At 45.5% G+C, this 20,000-nt stretch overlaps 1 protein-coding gene across 1 annotated transcript in view; it reads right to left on the minus strand.

Moving 5' to 3' along the window:
• Window positions 1-1,640: 1,640 nt before the first annotated feature.
• The window catches only part of LOC138583119 (ATP-binding cassette sub-family A member 9-like), a 2,601,648-nt gene continuing 2,583,288 nt past the window's right edge, over window positions 1,641-20,000 (minus strand). The window contains exon 39 of the mRNA XM_069655079.1: window positions 1,641-7,398. Within this exon, the coding sequence (XP_069511180.1) occupies window positions 7,300-7,398 (99 nt within the window). The 3' untranslated portion in view covers window positions 1,641-7,299. The remainder of the gene's footprint in view (window positions 7,399-20,000) is intronic.

The following is a 20,000-nucleotide window of genomic DNA, read 5'->3' on the forward strand; positions in this document are numbered from 1 at the left end:
CTGGGGATGAGGTAGGATGGGTCGTTTGAGGTGTTCTGGGGTAAGTTTTGTTGGGTGTGCAGGTTGGTGTGTTGAGCCAAACCAGGGTGGGTTGCATGCTGGGACGACATGGTGTGGGTGTGTTTGTGTAAGGTAAGGTGAATGGGTGGTGGGCCGTGGGGAGTTAGGGTCTGTGCATGTTGGGTGAAGTGGTGCAGTAAGGATGTGTGAGATGAGGTAAGAGAGAGTTTAGCTTTGGTGAGTGGATTGAGTGGGCAAGGTGGTGGGTTAAGGGTGGCTGGGGTGATGTTGGTAAGGTGGTGAGGAAGCAGGCTGAGGTAGAGTGGGTGGGTTATGTGGGTGGTGTGGGGAGGTTGGGTGGCGTGAGCTGTTGTGCTGCGGTGAGTTAGGGTTGTGGTGGGTGGCAAGAGTGCTTGGAAAGTTCATTGCTGAGGTGAGTTTGTGGGTGTGGGTGTGGGTTGTAGAGCTGCAGCAAACCAGGGTGGGTGGTGTTCTGTGCTGAGGTGCACGATAGGTGTTTAGGTGGGGTGCTGGAAGATGCTAGGATGGGATGGGCATGGTTATTAGGGTGGGCATGTCCTTTAAGCGCTGCTTCCAGGGGAAAGCAAGGCATCAGTTTTCGGTGCATTCCACCCCACGCATTCACATGGGCAGCCTGAGGCCATTTGGTTTGTAGCAACCCAGCAGGGGCTTGTCTTAAAGACCTTGGCTGAACTTGGCTTGGCCAGACTTGGCAGATCTGAGGATGAGCACAGTTCTCAGTAGAGAGCACTGAACTCACTGAGCTATCTGAAAGATGCATTTACATTATCAATCACACCGTTTCAGGAGCCGTACCGTGAGGTTCCTTCCCAAACAAGAGGTCCAGATATGATGGTTGTTAAGGTGGTGCAAGGATTAATGTCTCCACCTGCAAAGTGCTGCAAAGTGCAATTTCAACACTTCTCCTCCCCTGGCTTCATTCGCTGTTTTTATGCATAGATGGTACCCCATAACTTGGACCTGGTGATCATAATGTATTTTTGTTCACTATTTCTTGTGACATACCATTCATGATGGTGATTGTAGGCTTCCGTTCAGGATGTGGAAAATACAGATATCGACATGATACTTTAACGATTTATATGTTGTCGGGGTGGTTTTTTATGGAATTTGTACTTGTTTCAAGATATTTCAATAAACACAATGTTATTTTATGTTATTTCTGTGTTTTTTACACTTGCTTGCCATGATTTGAACCCTAGGGCCCATCGCCAATGGCCCCGCCTTGAACTTGGGCACTGACTGGTTGCAATGCATGCCTCTCATACAGATGTGTGGCAGGAGTGCAAGCTTGCATCGCACATCAAATAGCCACAGCACAGGTAGCAGCAGAGCAGTAGTGGGGGGTGGGGTGGGGTTTGAGGGATTCGAGCACGCGTGCATGTGTGAAAGAGGGGGGGCATGGAGAAACATCCCCAAGGGCTGAGAGGCCAATGTGGACAGATGGCGGAGAGCCCCCTCTCCTGTCCCCACTGCTTTCATGTGTAGAAAGATGCCTCTGCTATTTTGGCAGCCCTACCCCCACTGCTTAAATATAAGTCATGACTGAGTATGCGCACGCTTGCGCAGTCAGCTGGATTTATCACGTGTATGTGAAATAAATAAGTACTTTGTTTATTTATTTATTGTGCGCGCCGGACCCTGAGGTAGCAGGGCGCATGTGACAAGAGGGCTTACAGCTTGGTTACAGAGGTTACAAGTTTACAGAGCATGGTAAAACAATTTTCTTTGCTCCACAGGATGAGGGTAAGGCAGTAAAATACATGTGCAAACGGTATGCAGACAACATGTCATCATATATCTGACGTTTACATAATAGCAAATCTATATCAGGTACATTACATGCAACTAGGTACGTGGGGAGAATGCGTTATTAACATGATAATGATGCACTTAGTTCACATACACATACATATATAGATTTGTTATGGATACTTTCATATGTTTTGCACATTTAGTGCTTATTAGAATCCTGGGAGTTTATGAAACACAGTAGCAAATACAGTAGCACATTGATACTTCATACAATGGGTCTAAGGATTTCGTTATATGGACCCCCAGGTTTAATTTTCTCCTTCGCCCTTTGGAACGGGGAACGCCCTTGTGCTTCTCCCATGGCCTCCCTCGGCAGCATGAGGTTCAGCACCTCGGATTTGTGCACAATCATTTTTAGCCCCGACACTTCCCCAAAAGACGCAATCTCCAGGGCCACTGCCTCGAGAGAAGCAGCCCGCTCTGAGAGGGCCAGGACCATGTCATCAGCAAATGCCATTGTCTTGTGGACCCCCCATTCGCAGCTGGTGCATCTTGCAGGGACTGTAAAAAGGGTTGTAGGGAAATTGCATAGAGCAAGGGAGATAATGGGCAGCCCTGCTTGGTCCCCTTCTCAAGGCGAATGGGATATGAGATCTGTTCATTTATGGACAGGTGCAAGGTAGGTGCTTGATAGTTGGCCTGTACACGCCAAAGACACCGCTCCCCGAATCCCATGCGTGCCATGTAAGAAATGGAAACTACCGCTCCACACAGTCTAACACCTTTTTGGCATCAAAGGCAAGCAGGACTTTCTCCACTAGATGGCATACACGCCCTATATTTTCAAAAGTCTGACAGGACTTAATAAATCCCGACTGATCGGGGTGAATAATGTCTGGAAGCCAACCCTCGAGTCTAGGTGCCAGGATCCTATATATTATATGGGAGGAGTGTCCCGATAGCTATGCAAACCTCCTCCTCTGTGATATCCCCCCTATAGGGTCTCTCTGTCCTCCTCCGAAAGAGTTGGCAGCACTATCAGGTTCCGGTACGCTGTCTGTGGGTCCTCTTGGGGCCCATCTGAGAGGTAGAGATCACCATAAAAGCGCTCGAAACACCTAAGAATTCACTCAGTATCCATCACATCCTTTCTGCTCCTTGCCAAATTTTCAGTATTGTCTGGGACGCTCCCCTCTGCTTAAGTTGCCTTGCCAATAGCTTCCCCATTCTGTTCCCACTAACATTGGGGAAAGACGTGGGTTACATCTGCAATCGTTACCTCGATTTATCACTCTTACGAATGTGGTTCTCTTGGAGCCTGAGAAAGTCCGGTTTCTCCCGCCTCAAGAAATGGGCCAACTTGCACCGCTTTGCCAGGGAATTGAATCCCCTAATATTATAAGTGACGAATTTGAACCCAACATTCATCCCTCTCAATGGCCTCCTCCCGTGCCTCCCCTTGGCCTCCTTTCTCTGTCTCCTCTTGAGACGCTACAGGGTTTGTCTGCCCACCGACTATGCTACGGCCAGAGCTTCCGCCTCTCTTGGCCTCCCTGTTCCGTCACCTAATGCCAAAAAATGTGTACTGCAGCTCCATCTCCACCCCTCTTCCACTACTCTTTCCATCCCAGCAACCATGCAGGCCGGTCAATGGCTCCTAGAAACAACCTCGGGACATACCGCCGACCATATAACGGTAAACTACCTGGGCTCAAGAAATGTGAAGAGATCACACTAAGTCCCTACTTGAGATTCCAAGAGAGCAACCTCCCCCAACTTGTTCCCTGCCCCTGCCTGTGTCTACTGTCACCACTCGGAACTCCCAAGCGCGATCACTACAGCACACTCCTGATTAGCAATCTTAGGATAGATGCTCTTCAATCCCCTCCTTCTTGCCATTGCGTTGCCTGACTGCCCCATTGTCTTCCATGAGGCGGGTCTGGTCCTCGCCCCCTCTCCTGTGCCATGTACCATTGCTTCCTCCTCTGGATACCTAAACCCAAGTCATGTGGGGCTGAGGCCCTGTCACAGCTTTCAGGCACCACAGCACTGATGCCTTCCTCATAAGTTGTTACCCTGCATTGCCTTCCCTTCCAAGGGAACAGCAAGCCAAACCGAAAGGTCCACTTGTACCGGATCTTCTCTTGGTTGAGGATTTTAACAACCAGTCCCATCAATGTCCTTTTTAGTAGAGTGGATTGTGCCAGGTCCTGAAAAAGTTGGACCTCTGTGCCGTTGATTCTCAGTGAGGTGGCCGTATGGGTGGCTTTCAGAACAACTTCTTTTGGTCGTAGGACGTAAATGCTGCTAGGACGTCCCTCGAGCGGGATCCCGGCTCTTTCCTTATAGGGCCCACCATGTGACTTCTGTCCAAGTTGAAACCATCTGGGGTGGGGGGAGATGCCAGAATGAGCTTGGCAAAGAAGCATTGGACTGCCATTTTATGGTCTCTGACCTCTGGGACATTCTTAAGGCGAAATTCTGATCATTGTGACCTATTTTCAAGGTCTTCGCCTTGGAGCTCTAGTTTGTGCGACATTCGTGCCAGTTCCAGCGCCTCATTGTTTTTCCTGGATGTCTTCTGCCAATTCTTGAAGAGCCCGCTCATTCGTGTCTACTCGTTCCCCCAGTTGCAAGAGTTCCCCCTTGATCTCCTGCACTGCTCCCTTGAAGTCCGACTTTAAGGAGGAGAACTGTTCTTGAAAGGACCCTGTACTCCTTTCCTGGGAATCTGCTAGGCACTGCACCATGTTCTCCTTGTTGACTGTCATGGGGCTCGATGGTGATGGGGTCTCGCCTCCTGCTGTGGCTACGTCTGAGGGTAGTGTAGGCTTATGGGCCCTCTGTTTATCCAAAAACCAACACCTGCTTAGCGTGCCCTCTGCTCCTCGGGCAGCCACCGTTAGGTGAGCCGGGGTCTCCTTGCTCCTTCCCCTGCCTTTGGCTTTAGACATGTGCCCCTTTGTATATTCCCTCTCTGGCTGGCTGCCGATCAGGCTCTGAGCTCCTTGATGCTGGGGTCCGCTCCTCCGTATGGTGCACTGGCGTGCCTCTTCTTCACCAACATGGCTTCCCCCGCTGGCCCCAGGCTGCACTGCTTCTGATCAAACTGAGCCTGAGTCCCCTTTGTTTGGAGTACTCCCACTGGGCTGGCGGGATGTAGGGAGTCTGTGATGCACTGAAGGCCCAGTGCTGCCAGGGCCCCCAAAACTCTTCCACCAGAGAGCAGCAATGTGGGCTCTGTGCTGTTCAGGCCCCCACACTCTTCCACCGAGGGGGGCTGTTCTTTTCTCACTGTTGTTCGGCTGCACTTATCCCCTGCAGGGGTTCTCCCATTCAAGGAGCCCCCCTTCTTGCGCTCCTCCGGGCTCCTCTCACTTCCTGGGCCTCCCCTTTTGCAGATGGGGCTAGTCTGCTCTGTAACTCTGGGCGGGGCCCTCCCCCTATTTATCGGGCGGGGCCCTCCCCCTATTTATCTTCTGTCTGTGCTATGACTGCTGTAGGGGGGCCCCCCTCCGCTCCTCACCTGCTAATAGTGTCCCCGCTGAGTTGGGGTCTTTCTCGTTCCCCCCCAGAGGCCGCCTCATTCCTCCTTGTTCCTGGAGCCTGTCTCGGCTGCGGATCGTCCGCCGCTCCTCTGCTCCGGTGCCAGCCCCTTCCTCCTAGATGCCCCTCGGGGGTCTCTGCTCATTGGCTGCCAACTCAACCTCACAATGCAGCAGTGCCGAACCAGGTGCTCCGATGGATGAGCCACGTGCTAGTCCTTTTCCCCGCTCCTGGTCATCTCTGGCTCCGCCGCACACTGGCGTAGCCGCTTGGGGCTCCCACCGAAAATGCCTTTGTTTTGGGTGATATTATGTGGGTGCCCCCACTCCCTGTGCACTTATCCGCCGCCAGGGGGAGGGCAATTATGCATAATATGCTGCTGTTGCCACCTTTCGAAGCAGGCCGGGGACGAGCTGTGATCAGCACGTCTTCCACCAGAGAGCGGCCATCTTGAAATCTCCTTTTTACTTTTTGAACTATGCACACATTTTAGGGATAACCAATTTTAGTACTCTTCTTTTCATAATAACCTTGGTATGAAAATGTTGCTTGTCTCTGTATTTCTTTTTAACTGGTTATAATTGCATCCCCACAACACCTTGGGTGAGGCTAATCCCTTAACCGTGGCCTTAGCAAATATTAGTGTGCCAAAGGGTAATTCAATGAGGCTTTGACTTTACTCTGGCTGCGCACACCTACAAAGGGAGTTTAGCTTTTAGGCGCTCTCCCACTCCTCACATCGCAGTTTGTTTTCTTACTCATGACTGACTACTAGTGTTTGATTCTGCTCTGCTTAGTAGATTTTGCCAGGGTGTCATTTGATAGTGTTTTTAATTCATTTTCCAGTGTAATGAGTTGATGTTCTGCATATCCCAGGAATGCTAGAATTGAATTGTTACATTACTAAGTGTATTTATTTTATTTATTTAGCGTATTTGGAAAGCATTATTTCAGACACTTCATTGAGGGGACTTTAATTGTAGAATTCTCTGCGGGTCCCACCTAATATATGTCATAGTTTCGAGAGGGTGGTTTACTTTTTAAACCATTTAATTATCTTCAATTGAGCATCAAAGACATTTGGAAAATAGGCCCACAGGAGGTTGGGGTGAATTAAGTACTGCAGCCACACATAGTTTGTGATGTCGAACTTTTTTTTTCAAATTATAATGGGTTTTGATGGGAATTGGTTTTCAAGGACTATGTGCCCATATGCTCTGCGAAATGATCTGTAGGGTAATTAGAAATGTTCATATTAGATGGCTCCTCTGGAATGCTGTTAGGCCTGGGGCAAAGTCAGGCATACCCGAACATTAGAGATGTATTAGACTTTGTCCCACCCTTCCAGATCTTTCAAAGGCACCAGCCATTAGTAATATCTTCCAATATCCAATAAGGACAGCTATCTCAACAGCTGCTGTGTTCCTGACTGTTATCAAGATGGTTACTTGTGTGAATTGTCAACAGATGTACATTCTCCGAAACAGTTTTGGAAATAAATGACATAACCTTTACAGTGTAGATGTTCCTGTAAACATGAGTGCTTGAGCACTATTTAACTGAACTGTGTGTGTTCTGTCATGTTGAGCTCAATGTGGATCTGAGATACAATGCAGCTGCCAGCATGCTTCCAGTCTGTGAGATAATCTGCACTTGTATTTCAGTCCCCCTTGGTAGACTTCTGGCTCATTAAGTAAAATATATTGTAGGCAAAGGCTGATAGGTGAAGAGGAACTAGCCAAAGGTGGCATTGCAGGACCATGATTGCTGCATGACTATCTTGGCAGCCAGCAAATTCCTCCTCGATGCAGCTAGACTGCATTCGTTTTCCTCATTCACCTTGGAATAGTTGTCTATCATAAGGCACAATAGATAATTGTAAATGTGTTTCAGGGTCAATTGAGCATACACAAATCTATGAAATGATTACAAATATGCCTATGGTTTTCAAAGAGTTCAGGCATCCTCTTCGTGAAGTTGCTTCCAATCAAATGTTGTATTCAAACCAAGGTCAGAATCATCTTTGTCCTGTTCTTTGGTGAGCTCTATGAACACCTGAAATAAACAGCAAGGTAGAATAATCAAGATGTTATACTTTATTATTTCTAAGAATAAACATCACATATTCACCAAAAATCTTTCATGCAATTAAAGCAACTGAAAGTGACGAACAAAGCTTTCACAAGATTCGTGCCTCCATCTCCAATGCCACAAAGCAAATGAAATTCACTTTGTTTAATGTATCAAAAACCGCTATGGCAAAGGTATGTGCTATTTTGACCCCTACACTTGTTGCAATGATGAAAACATGCTTTTCTCAAAATATTGTAGGTCTTTGACTTACATGTTCATTTGGCAAATTTATAGAGAGGAAATATAACCCAAGCAGATGGTCTCTCACCCCTAATTTGGCAAATTAGTGATACCATGGGTGTAGGGGCTTATTGGGTGAAAGGCCAGGACTTGATGTCCTTGTGTATGGTGAGTTGATCGTCAATGGACTGGATGGTTTGAAGAACTGAGTTTCAAAGAAGAGGAGCAGGATGGAGAAACTACGGCCACCAACCTGATCTTTACAGTGATGCAGAAATTCCAGGCACTTGGTAGGTAAGGAGTGTACACATTTAAGGGGTATTTAATGCTTCCAATATCTGGATATAGAATGGCAGGGTCATTTTATGAAATCTCAAGTAAACAATGAACATGGGTCTAACTGCATTCTCTTGGCCACAGGACACCAATGCAGAGTTGTCCCAAGAGTCAAAGAAGAGCTTTTGGGATCACTGTGGCCTGCGAATTAGGAGGATGCAAGGGTCTCTAGTCCATTCCAGTGGAATCAAAGACATTAACCACACTGTTTTTGGAATTTTGATTAGAGTTTATACTTTAAATGGAACAACCCGGAATGCCTTACTGAATCAACCCAGAAACAAGCAAAAAAAAGTGTCAACACAGACATCAAGGTTTTTGACTTCCAGAAGAAGGAGAAAGCCAGTTACTGGTGCAAGAGGGCCATAAGGAAGGGAGTCCGAGGTAAAATGGTTTTCAGTTACGTCTTCATTTAGTTTCAGTCAGCTTGATTACACCCAAGCATCAAGGGCTGTTTTTCACTGGGAAAAGAATGGGGAATTGACATCTGTGCTGAAAATAGTTTATATCTCATCAGCATAGGGTCAAAGAATAAAAAGGATCCAATTAGAGACGTAGGAGGGCTCTGGTATATGCTGCAAGTAAGTGGCGAGAGCAAAGACCTGTGGGTAGGCACTACCAATCAGGGACTCTGGATTGGATATGTATTGGAGAAAGCGACATATTGTGTCTGTCTAAGAGGACAGAGGAAATCATTGACAGCACTGTGCCACTACTCCGGCAAACTATAAATGGGCAATAAGAGTGGTGGTCTTGATAGTGTCAAAGGCAGTTGCAAGCTCAGGCAGGATCACAGCGCCAATACCCCTGGTCCCTGCAGTCGGGATGCTCCTGAGCTTCAGACCACAATCTCAATTTTAGGGATCAGTTGTGGCCTTTGTGTTAAAGCATATTGTACTGCTTTCTGGATCAAACACTCACACAAAAGAGCAACACTATTACTTGAATGGGTGTGCTAAGCTTAGAACCATCAGAGTTAAAGCAATGGCTGTTAATGCGTAGACCTTTATGTCGCAGGCAGATGTATACTATGACACTGTGGATACAGCTCATCAAGAAAATGGCACTATCAAGCACCAGGACAAGTAGGTACAGTACTGTTTTGAAGTCTAGTTTTTGATGTATTCTCTTTCCCTGAAGCATTAATTCTCTCACACTGCATTCTTGCCATTCTCTTTGCAGCATCACCCCCTGCAGTGTAACCCCATGCAATTTTCTTAGAAGTCACTGTCTCATTTCACCTCTCTAACTCATCCCTTCTAGTTTAATGTGCAATGCATCTACCCCTGCACTGTCTGTCTCCCCATCCATCGTGGTGTAAATGCAATTATTATATTATACCTTCTCTGTATGCTTCTGAATTCATTCACTATTTCCTAGCAATCCTGTATCTGTGATGACTTGAGAACTCCATACATTCTCCTCTGGCTTATATTGTATCTGTGTGATAATGTCCACTGCTTTTAGCCATTACATACATGTAGCTTCTTGTTATGCATGATATAAATATATGAGGTGGTCCCTCAATAACACTTAGATGTCATAAGAATGAATTCGATGGACAACATTGCACGAGGTGCTGGTTTCAAACCTGAAGACATATTGTAGAGGAGCAGATGGACGAGTTCTCCTTAACTCCTGGCCGCTCTACGCCATCATATTGGAATAGCAGCAGAAGAGCTATAAATGGGACCTATGTATTGTCCCCATACCACAATGAGTGTACAAGAGACAATATGAACTCAGACAACCATAGAGAATGTACCCTTGCACTGAAAGAGTGGAAGGATGTAGCATAGAAGGATGTCAGCACGCACCACTGGACATTATGGAGTGTTAAGTGAAATCTGAAGAGGGTAGATTGATGTCATAAAGAATATACACAAAGACATGCCAAAAAAATATGAACATATTTAAGAGTGATGATGTAACCGCAGTAACAAGAAAAACACGTACTTAAGGATAAAGTAATCGTATATACAAAGAAGATACATGAACTTGCTGATCAATAAATGTAGATACCCAGTAACGCAAGGTAGAAGAGATATATAGAAGCTTGCTATAAAAGAAAATATAGAGTGGCAAAGACGGCCATGAAAGGAAAATGGACGTAGGCATGTATCAACTTCAACTAAGCTATCTCAGAGACAGACCAAGGATGCAGAATCAGGAAATGCTTAAGAATATTTTTGTGTGAAAAACGAAGAGGAGTCTATGCTGGCCTGGGATCAACGAGGATATTTTGAAGAATAATTACAAAGCACAAGGGGAGGCAGACGGATGAGCTAGAAGCGAGAGACATATTCCTCTTAGATTAAAGAAGAGGAAAACATCTGCAAGAGCCAAGTATGGAACAATTAAAAGTGTTGCAAGTCTATGCAAGATGGAGTGAGCAAGTCTCGAGAGGCTAAGAGGAGCAAGCACACCCAGTATAATTAAATCAAATAGCAGTAAACCGAAGGTTGAAATGGACATATTTGTGGTCTCCTCACACGTGATTCAGAAGTAAAAAACAAGGGCTATTCATTAAGCTTTTGGATGAAGATAGTGATGTGCTACACTTCCTTAAATGTTCCAGAACAGTGAGCAGGCTACAAGGTCATCTACAGAAGAGAAGACGTTGGCTCATGGCCGGACTGATGAGCTGTGATGGATTAATTGGGAAAGCAGGGATTAATCTGAAATGACTAAAGCTCCTGGGTTTGGTTTCTCTTACATGCTGCCAATTAGCTGAAAAGCCCAATGTTGGGTCAGAATGCCAACCAATAAGACAGTCTATGGGGCAGTCTGCTATACAATGTTGCATATACCAATATGCTACCATTTTCGTTGATATAATCAGTATATAGTTCGAGGCATGCCTTATAGATAAGAGGCAGCCAATGATGTACTAACCCCTATAGATAGTTTAGGTACATATGTTACCTTAACCAATCCCTAACCTCAATAGGTTTTATAAAATGCCACGTAAAATGATGTCACAGATGACGTATAGTGGGGTATAAAACCCCTGTATAATCAAGTTTGTGTGTGAGTGTGCAAGCATCAGTTCACTGTCTGCCAGTTCTCCCCTGCTTTATTAAACTGAGACCAAAAGTAGTACTTTGCCATATTCTTTGAGTCTGTCCGGTTATTTGGACTTAGATCTTTTATTGGTAATCCCATATAGCACAAGTGATGCTTCAAGGTGCTAGAACACATTTGGTAGCAGTGTGGATGGCTCAGGTCCAGTTGACCTAGGCCCAAATCCAGACCTCTGGACGCTTGACTGCCCCCGCCATTAGCCAGAAGACCGAGGATCTTCCTGTGGAGATCGGAGCGCATAAACAAGTGTTAAGAAGATATGGTCGACAGGTTTTTCTTTGACAAAATTCCTATCCGGTCCATGCAGGTGCCCCGGGGATGGAAGGCAAACCGGTCGGCTGAGGGAGAGTCGATGCCTAGGAACTCGAGCTGTGCCACGATGCCGAGGGACTCGAGCTGAGCCACGGACGTAGGTAGAACATCAGAAGTGGCAAAAATAGGGGGAGGGACTGTATTGTAAATGTATCTATAGAAGTAACAGGATTTTGGGGGATTATAAAGACAAGAAGTAGATACCTCGTTTCCTGGTTCCAAGAGGGGTGGAAGGGTACGTACTAAAAAGACTCTAAATAGGGTTTTTAAAGGATTCCTAAGGCAAGGCCAAAAAACAGTGCATATCAAACTCTAAAAAGGAGTAAATATGAGAAGAGATACAGTTACTAAACATAGTAAAGGAAGGCGTAATAAAAGTGCATGTGTATGGGGCTATAATATGTTAGTATAACACGTTTCGTTGTGTTTAGACTAATAAGTATAAAACGATAGTACAAAATGAAGGTGAATGATAGATTTTTTCTTATCAAGGGATTCACGTCAATCAGAAGGGTAAAAATCAAAGGAACGTAATAAATAAAATACAAAAGAGATTCTTAAAATGTCAATAATGAAACAACAAGATACTAAACATTGATAGAAAGTGTAAATGTAGGATCAAAAAGAACTTTGTTGTACAGATTTATTTTAAAGTGGTTAAAATATTTAACATTTTGAATAATAAGTGGCGATTGATGGTGCCTGCTCAAATTGATCAGCGTAGTATATTTGATAAAATAAAGAACCAAATAAAAGGTTGGGTAATATTGACAGTCGAGATCGACTTGTCATCATGGGGGACACTCCTCTTCTACACTTATGTAGAACATTGCCAAGTTACACAGCTAGGATAATGAAATATCATTCGGAGTGGGTCCAAGGCACGACGAATAAGACAGTCATGCCGTGGCCTCAAGAGAGTTTGTTGTCAAAAACAATATTGCGACATATGACGACGTATTTGCATGCCACATACAAGGAAAAGAAGTTACAGAAAAGGCTAGCCATTTTAGAGTTATGGAAGATGTATCAGAGCGAGAAATAAGATCCAGCAGAGAAGGAGTGGATGCTTAATCAGCATAAAGGGGAGGATGTAACACCTTCGGCTGCCCTTTCCCCTCTTGAAAATAAGAGTGCAGGTACAGAGGAGAAAGGATTTAATCCTTTAAAGGAAGTGAAAGCATCAGCAGGGTACGTTAATTCGACCTATGAACCCGCCGCTTATAACAGTGAGGACAATGTGGAAGAGAGTAAAAGCAGAGAACGCAACATATATTGACGCGTGATGAAAGTAATCGGCGTGATAGAAGAAAAGACAGGGAAGGCAGACAGATGAAGATAGAGAAGGAGGAAAGGAAACACAAAGAAATAAGGGACAAAGCTACGGGAGTAACAATAGTAGAGAATGAATATATGGGAGGACAAATATTGCTTAAATTGGATGACAAGGGCATTGATGGGGTTTGAGAAAGAGGAAAGAAGAGTGGGAAAAGAAAGAGAAGGAAGAAGAGTATATTAAGAAGAGAAGGAAAGAATGTAAACGAACTGAAGAACAGAAGGTACAAAGCAAGGAAATAAAAGGAGAGACTAGAAGAGACGAGAGGAGGTAGAAGCACAAAGAATGAAAGTACGTAGGTTGCAAAGAATGCGAGAGAAAGATGAATTGAGGGAGATGAGGAAAAGAGAAGAAACTAAGAGAAGTAGGGGATTAAAAGTTCTCATAGTAGTATGACGCAGATTGACGCACAAGAATGATTTATGGAGGAGAGAGGATTACAACAGCCCCGCAGGGAAATGCAAGGAATACCGAGATTATCAACATGGGCTGATGAGCGAGAAACAGAAGATGTATGGAAGAGACCTGGGGATTTATATAGGCAAATGAGGGATAAAGAAGAGTATACAATCTCAAAAAATACAGAAGGATCTTCATCAAGGAATTGCCATAGCATATCGGTGTTGGACCGCCCATGTGGGCGGGACAAAGACTGATATGCAAATGGATATTTCCCATCTGTGAATGGTACAGTGAGCTAAAGTGCGACCGCAGACTGTCGAGTGGGTACCTTCCCAAAGAACAGGTCAATGGGCCATGTTCGTTCTTGCAGAGGGGCGACTATGGACTATTTTCTTATTATTTAAGGGACTTAGGCTTAGTCACCCTAGGTTTTCTAGGGTCTTGCAGACGTGGACCCCTTGCTCACTGTGCTCAGAGAGGGACAGCTCCACCTCACTGATGAGGCTGAAAAAGGCTGAAACACGTGTATGGGGTTGCTGTTGGTACTCTTTTTCAGAAGGGAATTGCCATAGCATTTCAGTGCTGGACTGCCCATGTGGGTGGGACAAAGACTGATATGCAAATGGATATTTCCCATCTGTGAATGGTACAGTGAGCTAAAGTGTGGCTGCGGACTCTCGAGTGGGTACTTTCCCAAAGAACAGGTCAATGGCCCGTGTTAGTTCTCGCAGAGGGGCGCCTATGGACTATTTTTTGATTCTAGGGGAGAGAGCTGACGATATTTGGAAGAGAGCGGATATGCAGGTGTGACTGTACAAAACATGACACACGATGGAGCCCCATTTAATAATAGCATAGCAGATGTATGGCGGGGGCTCAGCGTACAATATCCTGATACATCAGATATGGGTGCGATTATGACTAGGAAAATGGGGGAGGTTGAAGACCAGATCATCTTTATTCAAGATATTCAAGAGAGATGGCGTCTGGAGACTCATGAACAGTGGGATAAAAAGGTAGCATTATTTGACCACATTTTGTGTCAGAGACTGGCTGAGCCAGTGCAACAGCAAATGAAGAAGCAGGTGGGAATGGAAGCAAAGCCATGGCCAGAAATACAACTGACGATTGTGCTCCACTGCCGATTGTTGCAAGAGAAGAATAGGAACAAAGCCGAGGGCACAAAGCAGGAGGAGGCAAAGTTAGTACAGATAAATGGTCAAAATTAGCCATAGAGGGAGCGGTATTGACAAGTAATGAAGGCGTGGTAACAGAAGATGAAACAAGTGCTGTAAAATAACATAACATATCCCATGGATCAAGGGGGGGAACCGTTTTTAGCCAAGACGAAGAGGGAATGGCCTTAGAGGAGGAGGACAAGGTGAATTTCAGAATCCTCAGGAAAGGGGAGGATTTAATGGCAGGTAACTACAACAATGTTGGAATTGTGTAAGAAAAGGACACATAGCCAGAACATGTAGAAGTAGAGGAGATATCAACACAATTGTCAAGCGCCAAGAGGGGGGATAGGCTATGCTCCACAGTATAATACAGAACCACAAGAGTATTATGCCCAAGATCATACGCCGGTTCAGACATATGCGCCGCAACCACAGCAGATACAGTAAATGCCAGTACAAATGCAAGCGCCCCAACGATAAACACAGCAAGTGCTTATGCAAACACAAGAGGTACAAACTCAGCATGCGTAGACACAACAGGCTATGGTACCACAATGGAATATGACTACAGTAGCCCAGCAAGCACCCACACCCAATTTAGGGAGTGTGTCTGTGGTAGGAGGAAATCCTTTCACAGGTACGGGGATTCATTTATATCCACAATAGTACAGCCCACAGAGCGACCTGATATGTTCAGTACTATCAGTGACACCAGACCCCCAAGAGGAACCAAGGAACAGGGTGATGATAGGAGGCAATACATTTTCATTTCTTGTAGACACTGGAGCAACTCGTTCCTGTGTCCGTGAGGGAAAATATGCAATGTCAGGCATTGCCATGAATGTGCAAGGATTTTCTGGGGCTATGAGTTAAGTTCCTTTTACAGATGAATTGACATGACGATGCCATCGTTATATTCTAGGCAGATGACAGTTAATATATTAGGGCGTGACTTAATGACGAAACTTAACATGATGATATCTTTCACTGATGAAGGAACAGTATGTTCTACTCTGGGGATACATTGCATAAATGTAAGAGAGTTTATATTAGCTTTCACAGGCCAGAAGGCATTACGAGGAGTTCCTTCAGATCCAGAAGTATTCTTGTATGGAGTGACTGTTTTTTATCATGGTTACCCAGGTTGATAGGTAAATTATTAGGAATACCAAATGAGTTTTTGTTTAGGTCAGAGATTCCTATGGATGACGAAGAAGATCTGATTATTAGAAGCAGCACTAGCCAGAGTAGAAAGGGTGGTACTTCATGGAACATATGTTGAGGGAAGAGGATGAAGAACAGTGAAAGCCCTCAGTGAAGGATTTCGGTTAACAGCCGGTTAACAGCCGAAGAGCTGTTTAGGGATGATTATTCAGACGATGAATGCATGTTTTTTTATAGGTCTTTTTTATTCAATTAAAGTAGAGGTACCACAGAGAATAGGCTGGTACACAAGAAACCGTAATTCTTTCAGGAAGACTTGGAGAAAGTTCCAAGTATTTTATGGACCATACACCCGTATGACGTGGGTCTATTAAAAGGGATAGGAGCAGTTAAATCGAGCTTAAACCAGTAGCCCTTTTTCCACGAGCAAAACAATATCCTAAATCCAGAGAGGCAGATGAAGGCATATTCGAGACCATTTCTGCTTTAATGAAGCAAGGAATATTGGTGCCATCCCACTCTCCATGTAACACGGCTTGTAACATGGCTGTGTACCCAGTGAAAAAATCAAAGGGGGTTGTGGAGATTTATACAGGACTTTCGCCCACAATATAGTCGAAGCTGAGTTTCCTTTAGTTCCAAATCCAGCAACAATATTATACGATATCCCATCTAAGGCCAAATATGTCAGTTATAGATTCAAAAAATGCTTTCTTTTCAATTCCATTCACAAAGACACAAGATTTGACTTTCTTTTCGTATAAAAATATTCGGCTGAAACATGGACATTACCCTTGTGAGCAACTTTAGCTGCTGCTGCATTCGCGATTGAAAAAGCTTCAAGTAGAACAGTGGGGTGTTCAGTAACATTGTTTGTAAAACATGCATTATTTGCGATTTTAGAGAAACCCAAAAGTGCATTGACTACACAGATAGAATCAGGATATGAGGTAATAATCTTGAATCCTGCGATTAAAATGATCAGATGCAAGACAATGAATCCGGCAAAGTTCGTAGAAGAATCAAAATGGGAGGATGACTATGTACATGATTGCCCAACGTGTACTGAATGTTATGATATTCCCCAAGCTAGAAAAAATGTTATTGGGAGGAGGAAGTTGTCTTTATTGATGGTTCATCAAAGATTGATCAAACAACTGGTGAAAGGCACACTGGACCAACGATAGTAAAGCTGGACTGAGAAGGTGAATTTGAGGTAGTGACAAGCGCAAGATTCCCTTTGCATTACTCAGCACGGGCTGCAGAATTAGTGGCGCTTATTGCCAAGTTTCAAAGATTTGAAGATGAGGAAGTGACGGTGTACACTGACTGCCAATGTGAGGTTGATTGTACACGCAGGTTTGTCACGTTGGAAAAAAAGGGGGGGCTGTCATGATCTCTGCTTCCAAAAGGTCAGGGTTTTCCCAACTCCCTTGGAAGCAGATCCATAACCCAGGTTCCGAGTGCCAACCAGTCCCAATTGGGACCATTTGGACCCAGTCCTGGCGCCAGTGGCACCAGGCTCATAAATATGCCCAGTCCCAGCGCTGGAAGCGCCGGGCTCATAATGCTTGGGTGGACTTACCTGCAGCAGACCAAGCTGCTTACTTGCCTGCCAGTTGAGCCTCTGATCCTCTTCTGTTTGGAACTACTTTTCCAGTTGGGTGGGGCAGGAGCCACTCCCTAGGTTCAGAACACTGGAACTCTTCTGGAAAGCAGGAACTCTTTTCTTACCTAGGCGTGGCTGTGGAAGGAGACACCTAAGCACTACAGGAGGCTATTTAAACCACACCCGATGGATGAATCTTGCTTTGCGTTATTCTGCATCCTCTGCAGCAGAACGCTCATCGTGTCTTCTGCATCTGATCCTGGGCCTAAGGAAAAAGGCTTACCATCCTGAAACCAGTCTTCAGCAACATCTATAAAGACAAGAAAGAACAGGTTAGCATTACGGTCTTCAGTGACAGCGCTTCACTTACCTGGTCCATCGGCTGTCACCAACGCCTCGCGCTGCATTCCGGCATCTGAAAGACAAAGGCTTACCTACTCTTCGTGCGCTCCGGAGGTCTTCGCACTGCATTCCGGCATCTGAAAGACAAAAGCTTACCAACTCTTCGCACGCTCCGGAGGCCTTCGCCGCTGCATCCCGCATCTGAAAGACAAAACAAGGTGCGTTTAAAGACATTGGGGAACTTTAATACTCACGTGCCATTACTCCTTTCCACATCTAACCCAGTGGGTATTCCGGCACCCTGCAGCCGCTCCGAACTTGTACCTACAAAATAAAAAGACAGTTAGAGCGCATCGTGAAGCAGGCAACAAGCGCTTACTTACGTGCTTCCAGGCGCTTCTATTCATCACACGGGCTCCATCTTCAACTCACTTCAGCCCGTCATCCGCCATCGCCGGAACCCTGCAAAACAAGAGACATCATTACTAAAGACTTTTAAAGACATTAGAATTACTTGAAACTTACTGTTCGTGCAGTAAACGACGGACAGCAGTCCTCTGAAGTCAAGAGGCCTGCTCCCCTTATCCAGTGAAGAAACTGGTTACAGCACCCTGCCCCGAGGCAGATGGAGAGCACGGCGTTCACTTACCTAAGACATCTTACCCTTCGAGTCAGACATACAGTGCACAGAGGTCCAGCCCAAAGAGCCAGCCGTGTGTTACACAACACCTTTGAAGATACGGTATACGCCCAGTCAAGACAGGCGCCTCTACGGGAATCAGGTGAGCGTTACAGAACGCAAAGCCTACCGCAAAACTCCCGTCCAGGCGCTATGGAAACCTCGGATACCGACCAGCTAGCCCAGTTACTTGGGGAACTAAGGGCAGAAGTGCATGCAGCCCGTCAGGAAACGAACGCTCTAAGAAGGGAACTGATTATTTCCAAGGAGCGAACAGATGATCTCGCTAGACAATTGCTACAGTCACAAGCCGGACAGACCCCGTTACCCGCATCTGGGGGAAATCTTCCTTCTACATCCTCTATGAATCCAGTGCAGATCAACCTACCTGGGAATGTACCTCTGGCTCCGCCCGAACGATTTCTGGTGACCCAAAGAGGTTTGCAGTATTTATCAATCAGTGCCGGTTGCATTTCTTATGCCGGCCAGCAGCCTTTCCAACTGATGAAGCTAAAGTAGCTTTCGTGCTTTCGTACCTTAGTGGCAATGCGGCAGACTGGTCGATCCCTCTAGTAAATCAAGATGATCCGGTCCTCCATGATTTTCAAGCTTTTCAGCTCAGTATGGAAAAACTGTTCGCAAGACATTCACAGGGGCAGGCCTTGGACAATGAGCTTCTTTCGTTGCGACAAGGTAATCAAGACCTTTTGGCTTATATTGCGTCTTTCAACAGACTGATAGTGGAAACTCAATGGCCTGAGGACAAAAGGATTACGCTGTTTTATAGAGGTCTACGTGGAGAGCTCAAAGATGTATTAGCCCAAGTAGTGAATCCCCCACAAGATTGTTTGGACTATATAGACTTAGTCGTTCAAATAGATCACAGACTGCAGAACAGGAAGGCCGATCGTTCCAAGTTTGATGCTCGAGTATTTTCCAAACCGCCAACTCCTTCCAAAGGAGTAGACTCCGGGGAACCCATGCAAATAGGGGGCCTGAAAGGTCCTCTAACACAAAAGGAGCGGGAAAGGAGAAGACAGTTGCAATTATGCCTCTATTGCGGAAACTCAGGGCACTTTCTTCGAGACTGTCCGGTGAAACCTGCCAAGAAGGCAGTAGGAGCTGCAGTTACCAAAGTTACAATCTCTGAGCAGGGAAACGACCTCGCCCGACAAGAATAGAGGTCCTCTTGCCGAGCGTGAAAACCAGTTCCGTGACCTCGCATTTCGTGATACCTATGGTCCTCATTAGCCCTGATAATCCAGATCGATTACATGCAATTGAAGCTTACGTCGACAGCGGTGCCATCGGCAATTATGTGGATCATGAAATGGTTTTGAGGATGAATCTAACTCTTTGTCCCAAGGCTGTAAAGGACGTCATTACTACGGTGGATGGAACGGAGATAGCCTCCGGACCAGTAACGCATACCACTCAAGAAGTGACGCTAGTAAGTCAAGATGGACACCATGAGAAGATCGTGTTCGATGTGATCAAGGCTCCTCAGTTTCAGATTATTCTAGGAATACCTTGGTTAGAGAAACACAATCCTCTGATCGATTGGCGAGCAAGAACGGTCCAGTTTCCAGAATGTGTCTCTACTTGTCACCCTCCACCTGGTGTTGCACTTTCAGCAATTTCTTCAGAGACTCCCCAGTTACCTCCCGAATACCTAGAATACCAAGATGTTTTCCGGAAGGATCAGGCTAACTCTCTACCTCCTCATAGGTCTTATGACTGCCAGATAGACCTGATACCTGGATCTACTACTCCTTTTAGTAGAATTTATGCCCTCACCGAGCCTGGGAACCTTCACCTTCGACAATACCTGGATCAATACCTGGCAAATGGGTTTATTCGTCCTTCCAAGTCCCCTGCTTCTTCAGCTTTGTTCTTCGT

Source organism: Ambystoma mexicanum, chromosome 3q (assembly GCF_040938575.1).
Source record: "Ambystoma mexicanum isolate Mex_15411 chromosome 3q, UKY_AmexF1_1, whole genome shotgun sequence".
Classification (NCBI taxonomy): Eukaryota; Metazoa; Chordata; class Amphibia; order Caudata; family Ambystomatidae; genus Ambystoma; species Ambystoma mexicanum.